Source organism: Xenia sp. Carnegie-2017, unplaced genomic scaffold (assembly GCF_021976095.1).
Source record: "Xenia sp. Carnegie-2017 unplaced genomic scaffold, XeniaSp_v1 HiC_scaffold_24, whole genome shotgun sequence".
NCBI lineage: Eukaryota > Metazoa > Cnidaria > Anthozoa > Malacalcyonacea > Xeniidae > Xenia > Xenia sp. Carnegie-2017.
This window is the reverse complement of record NW_025813487.1, coordinates 10,030,899-10,036,931: the sequence shown is the minus strand read 5'-3', so window position 1 is coordinate 10,036,931 and position 6,033 is coordinate 10,030,899. Positions and strand designations below refer to the sequence as shown.

At 34.4% G+C, this 6,033-nt stretch overlaps 1 protein-coding gene across 1 annotated transcript; it reads left to right on the top strand.

Moving 5' to 3' along the window:
- Positions 1 to 509: 509 nt before the first annotated feature.
- On the top strand, positions 510 to 2,585 carry LOC124452109. The gene is made up of 5 exons (XM_047002701.1): positions 510 to 615; positions 1,174 to 1,298; positions 1,410 to 1,598; positions 1,774 to 1,801; positions 1,870 to 2,585. The coding sequence occupies exons 1-5, from the start codon at positions 510 to 512 to the stop codon at positions 2,337 to 2,339; spliced, it is 918 nt and encodes a 305-aa protein (XP_046858657.1). The 3' UTR covers positions 2,340 to 2,585.
- Positions 2,586 to 6,033: the final 3,448 nt, after the last annotated feature.

Here is a 6,033-nt window from a genome sequence, read left to right as displayed (position 1 = left end):
CTCTGATAATAAATATGAAGTTTCCCGTCAACGATACATACGGCTTGCTGATGCTGACCAAGTGACCCGGGCTTGCCTCGGCCGCGTCAGTGGCCTCAGCTCAGTCAACGAAGTAGGCGAGTGATGTAATATACCGGAAATACGTAATAGATGACTTAACGCTATTGTTTTAATTGATTACGTAAGGCAAGCCAAAGCGGACAAAAGTGTGTCGAGTTTAACACGCATTGGTTGAGTTTTATATACTATAGTTCAAAAAAATACATGATACTCAAGAATAACTCTATTCGGTATTCGAAATATATTAACATCACCCGAGACCTGTAAGCGACAGAAATATTAGCAATAATCGAGATTATTTCTATACTTTTTATCCTGAGTGAAGTTATCTATGTACTGGTCGAGATTTTATATGCAGTGTTCCAGAATTACGGCTGTAACGTTGTTCAGCTGCTGTAGATTGACCAGAGAAAGTTATCGTATAAGTTTGACAAATTAAAACGTCAAAAATGGCTGATGTCGAAGAGCTGCGAGGCTTTCTTTTGAGTATTAAAAATTTGTTTGACTACAGCATGCAAGCATATCGGAATAAAGATTCAGTTATTGCTGAACATTGTAAAAACAAACTGGAGAATTATGCCAACATAATTGTTGCCATGGCTGATTATTAAGCGATTATCAAGCGATTATTGGATGAGGTTGAGCATGATTTGAAGAATTATTCAAACTGATGTCATTGTTATCTTCCGAAGCGAAGCTGACGCGGATAACATTGACCGAGTTCTGAGTAATACTTGATATCATGCGAAACACGAATTCGATAATTGTTTTTTTACTCACTGAAGTATTATCAAAACATATCAATATAAAATATTTTTCAAACCTTCGCTAATTTGTTTTTGTCAGACGGTTTATTCAAGTTTGTCTCGTTAAAATATGTTTTATATGTGTTCAAAGCCAGCTTTGCCGCTTTTTAGTGTTTTCCCCATCCTATTCCTTTTTAAGCTTCCACATCGTTTTTAGAAACTGTGGCAAACATTGCTGTTGTTTGAGTTGTTTTCAAAACCGGACTTATTATGTTTTGTACTGAAATTAAAACATTTCAATTGTAACAACAGCCGAACTATACTTTTTTCATGGCTTTAAACACTAAGGCTCAGATCGAGATTTGAGCTAGGGAATTGGCTAGTGCGATAGGTAAGAAGCGTTTCAAACCTCGCGAAAAAACCATTGCTCGTGTATGGCAAAGATCTGATGATACTTCCTTTTTGTTTTCTATTTGTTTGGACCATGCAGGCTAGGCTTTGAGGATTTGTAAAGGCTTCATTAAAGATGAAAGTCTCAAAAACATCTTACCAAACGAAACTAAAAGTGAACGCGGAAGACAACTCTTTACTTACTCCCTGAAGGAAATACTTCTTGGCGCCAAATGGAGTGACCTAAGACATACGCTATCAGAATTTGTTGACTCAAAGACATTTGGCGAAGCAAAACAAAATGATCTTTTAAGCGTGTTAGATGAGGACGAAAGAGTGAAAGAAGCCACTGTCAGTTTATGTAAGGACGAAAAGAAATCTGTCGACGAAACGGTTGATGAGGTATGGGTTTGAGTCAATTTTTATTTATTCTTCTTGTTCATCAGTTCATGTCTTCATAACTCAATGAGAACTACAATCCTAAGATTTTGATTTTGTGTAGAGCGCAATTAAATTTGTTTAAACAAGTCTGAGAAAAAACGTTGAAGCATTAAGTAATGTTTCTTACTGTGTCTAGGTCGTCGAGAAAATCGGTAAAGAAACTGGTAAGAATGTTGATGAGCCCACCAAAGATGCACTTCGTTGTAAACTTCGTCGCGACAGAGGTACTAATTTGGAAGAAAAGGCTCTCACCAGTTTGACAATGTTTCAGGAAAAGCCGTTTGTAGAAAGGAAAAGTACACCAAACGTATATCATACGAAGATATGACATGGTCTCTGGTTGGCAAAGTAGATGCTCGTGACAAGGATACAATTATAGAAGTGAAGAACAGAAAAGAACGATTTATGCAACCAGAATATGACATCATTCAGTTACAAGCATATATGTTTATTTCTGGTAAGCAAAAAGGAATCTTGCTGGAGAGGTTTCGTGGTGAAAATAAGAAAACAAACTTCGATTTTAATGAGTCAGACTGGAATAACGTCATCATTCCTGATATGTACAAGTTTGTTAAAGATGTGGAAAATAAGATTTTGACGAACCACAACCTTTTATATGGTTTCACTCCACCAAATACACCAAAGAAACGAAGTGTCAATCTTCCTACTGAATCTCCATCCAAATTTCCGAGAATGAAATGATCAATTGTACTTGAAAGTTATTCAATCGGTAAATCTAACCAGGTCTTTCTTAGATAATAACAATTCATTTTGCTCGTATTTGTTGCCGTTGGACCCTGAAAGTGACAAACAATTGTCTGATTTATTCCTAGATAATTTTTAATTAGATGAATAATTTATGCTGTAATATTTATTCTGTACTCATAATTTATACTTGTAATAATGTGATATTTATTAAACAACTTTCAATCGTGTAAGTGAATTAAATTTGAATTAAGTTACATTACAATATTGATATACTTGGCTTGTGGTACCACATTGAAGTCAGCAAAAATCATCCACTTCATTGTAAGCATGCGGTAAATTAAATATACAAAATTGGTATAGGAATGTCAATATATGATATTGCATGTAAATTTCTAGTGAGTCGTGTTGCTGTCATCAAGTTGGCTCGTTCCTTTCGTATTATTTAGTCAGTTGGGTCGTGTGTTATTACGCCTGCTATACCTTCACAAATTATTCGTCTGCATTTAGCCCCCAAAACAAAAAGTCTGGCAGAAAATTTAAATTATGAGAAGATTAGTTTACTTCATATGGAATACACATTACAAATAAGACAATGCACATTAAGGAAACCTTCGCTATGTTTACAAGACAATTTTAATCAAAAATAATTCGACGGACGATACATGAGACTGCATATGCATAGTGGGACGATTGTGAATATCTTCTAGCTTATTACATACAACATCTATATCGATTAAATCGACACAGAGGTAGAAGAAAGTGTTGGCTTGGTCCTGGGGCTGAATTGACAAAGTTTGCTGTCATTGAATTTTAAATTAATTTGCTTGGATTCTAGGATTCTGGCAGATGTCATTGTCATATATTAATTTTGGAAGTTAAAATCAGTACATTTATTACAATATCTTGAGCTTGCTTAGGTACAAGAAAAGAATTCATTATACAATGATGCAATGCTGTTTTTAGTTAGAAAATTTTAAATAATTTTAGCCATGCTATTTCAAAAAGATTGTAAACTATTTTTGCGCAACCCTAGCTGGACCAGCTGCCTAACAGAACTGCATTATTCAATTTGGAAACTACTGCTTTTGTAACTAGTGCATTTGATCCTCTGACATGTATCATTGCTTAGTAAGGCATGCATGAAAGCAAAACTATGTACATAATAAAGTGTCAATCAAAATATTTAAAACGTTTTCTAAATTCTGTGAATTACATATTGTATTTTGTCATCGTGTAATGTGTTAAAAATCAAATTTGGAAAAAATAATTGGTTTGAACTAAGACACTATGAAATGCGACCTTTTTGATAATATTTGCATAGGTTCACTTTGAAAAGAAATTTTTGGTAGGTTAACCGTAAAGGATGTACAATTATCATTCTTAATCAGGAACTGAAAACATATTTGCAGGTAGAGGAGCATTTGCTAAGGCAATTTCTCTTTAACCAGCAAATACTCTTCAAACCACAAATAATATACCAATTCGTGAACAATAAATAAAAATATACATCCTCAACCTCCAGCGAATTATAAAATTTTTCTACTCCTTCACTCAACAAAACCAACAAAGTCAGTAAAATTGATGGTGTATTCGTCTAAAACTAAAAGAATTATAGACTAGGTCCAAATATAAAGGATTCTTCAATTTATAATTTATAATTTATTTTAATTAATCATTTTATTTATTTCCCCGTCATCTCCATTAGACGAACAGATTTTTGCTTCTTCTGCCGTCAAGCTCATTGCAACTAATGCATCCTGCCAGAGTCCTGGTTCACCTGGATTTATAAGTGTGTACATAGGTGTACGAGGCGGGGATGCCGGGGGTGCTGCAGCCTTACCCTCAATTTTGAGGTAAAGAAGTAACGTCGGGCAATATTTTGTGATTTTCGTCTTTTGTGGTCAAAACACTATAGAAATTATTACTTTAATTAACAAAACTAATATTAACAAGCTAAGAGCAAGAAATTTTATGACAGAGTATATTCTCTTTGAACTTTTCCTTTGCTATTTACTTTAATAACGCTATCAGATAAAACCATTTGCGAGGGGAATAAATATGCAAAAGAAATATTTCCTATTTAAGCCATTTTTCACGTTTTATTTTATGGGGAGGGGGGAGAGAGGGCGTTGCAGTATCACGGGTTTAGAATTTTCTGGCAACAATAATTGCCATCCGTAATTACGTTTTTCTAGCTTTCCCGTTTCAATCGAATTAAACACATATTTGTAGAATAAGTTGACAGTTTAACGTAGTATAATGACAAAAACTATAAGACAAATATTCAAAGCGGGTACATTAAAAATGGGCTGTGTCTTTCACTTTAACTCATTTTTTTTCTATGGTTAAATTTTAACTTCCAAAGTCCATCTTCATTGAACTGTCAAGCAAAGGTCTCCTCATAATTTATCAAACGGAGGTAATGGTCGATGAAAATCCAATGGGGTAGAATGCCTTTAACATGTTGCATAGAAATGCAAAAACATTGAAATTGAAAGAATGGGAAAATTTACAAATTGTGAGACATATTTAGATTTTCCTAACCATTTTGTAATTATTTGATAGTCAACTATAACAAATTCGTTTATCTTAATGCTATGATGTTTCACTTTGACTAATGAATTTAAAGTCACATAATGCATCATGTGGCAAAATCTTTTAATACGCCCTGGCTCCCAGGCTTTTCTCTTCCGACGTCACTGCTTATTCTTTGCTTCTTTTTTAAACATTTAGCATCATTTGCAACAAATTATAGCTTTTTTCTGTTCTCACATGTGTTCTTTTTGTCGCTTTGTGAAAAATTTCCAACCATATAGAAATGAGAACAAATAGTGACATTGAGGCTTAATATAATTGCACAAAATAGTTTATCGACAAGTAACTTAGTAAGGTACGATATCATTATGTAATAGCTAAAGTACTCAAGGAATATGCAATAGCCATGCAATCCAGGTTCATAGTGTTTTTTATATCAATGAATTTAATGTAGGGCAGTTTTCGCTTTTGTCGGCAAGAATGTGTCGGCACCCCCAATGTTCTTGGTCCCGTACGCCCATGAGTGTGTAGGTTGAGGTGTCCATCAGCGAAGGCAATAATACTTAATTACTTATAGATGTATATATATCCGTACATCCTGTGTCCCAAGTGCAGGAGTCACCATTGCACTGTGGTGACAGCCGGGAGGGCACATTGTATATACACTTTGCATATATATATATATATAAACAAACACCACTACACATATTTACGCTCTGCTCTCGGGCATCGAGCACTGTTTTATACTGAGAATCATCAAATATAAAATTCTATATATATATATATATATATATATATATGTGTGTGTAGTGGTGTTGAGAAAATCACAAAACTACAGATTCATCCCGACAAGCCTGTTTCGTGATTGCTCACTCTTCAGGGGATTTAATGAGCAATCACGAAACAGGCTTGTCGGGATGAATCTAATGATTTTTCTCAACACACACACACACATATATATATATATATATATATATATGGTGACTCTACAATACAATCCATACAATGTGTAACCGTACGTCCTGTGTCCCAAGTGCAGGAGTCACCATTTTAATATGGTGATAGCCGGGAGGGCACATTGTATATACACTTTGTATATATATATTATGGATAACATTCCTGGATAAAAGAGCGCTCAATATTCTATATATTA

What these genes read in the sequence shown, in the direction of transcription:
- LOC124452109 (XM_047002701.1), top strand. Translation starts at nt 510, where the DNA reads ATGGCTGATGTCGAAGAGCTGCGAGGCTTTCTTTTGAGTATTAAAAAT. An exon ending in TTTGTTTGGACCATGCAGGC is followed by an intron (nt 1,299 to 1,409) that starts TAGGCTTTGAGG and finishes TACTCCCTGAAG; the next exon opens with GAAATACTTCTTGGCGCCAA. An exon ending in GAAAATCGGTAAAGAAACTG is followed by an intron (nt 1,802 to 1,869) that starts GTAAGAATGTTG and finishes AGAGGTACTAAT; the next exon opens with TTGGAAGAAAAGGCTCTCAC.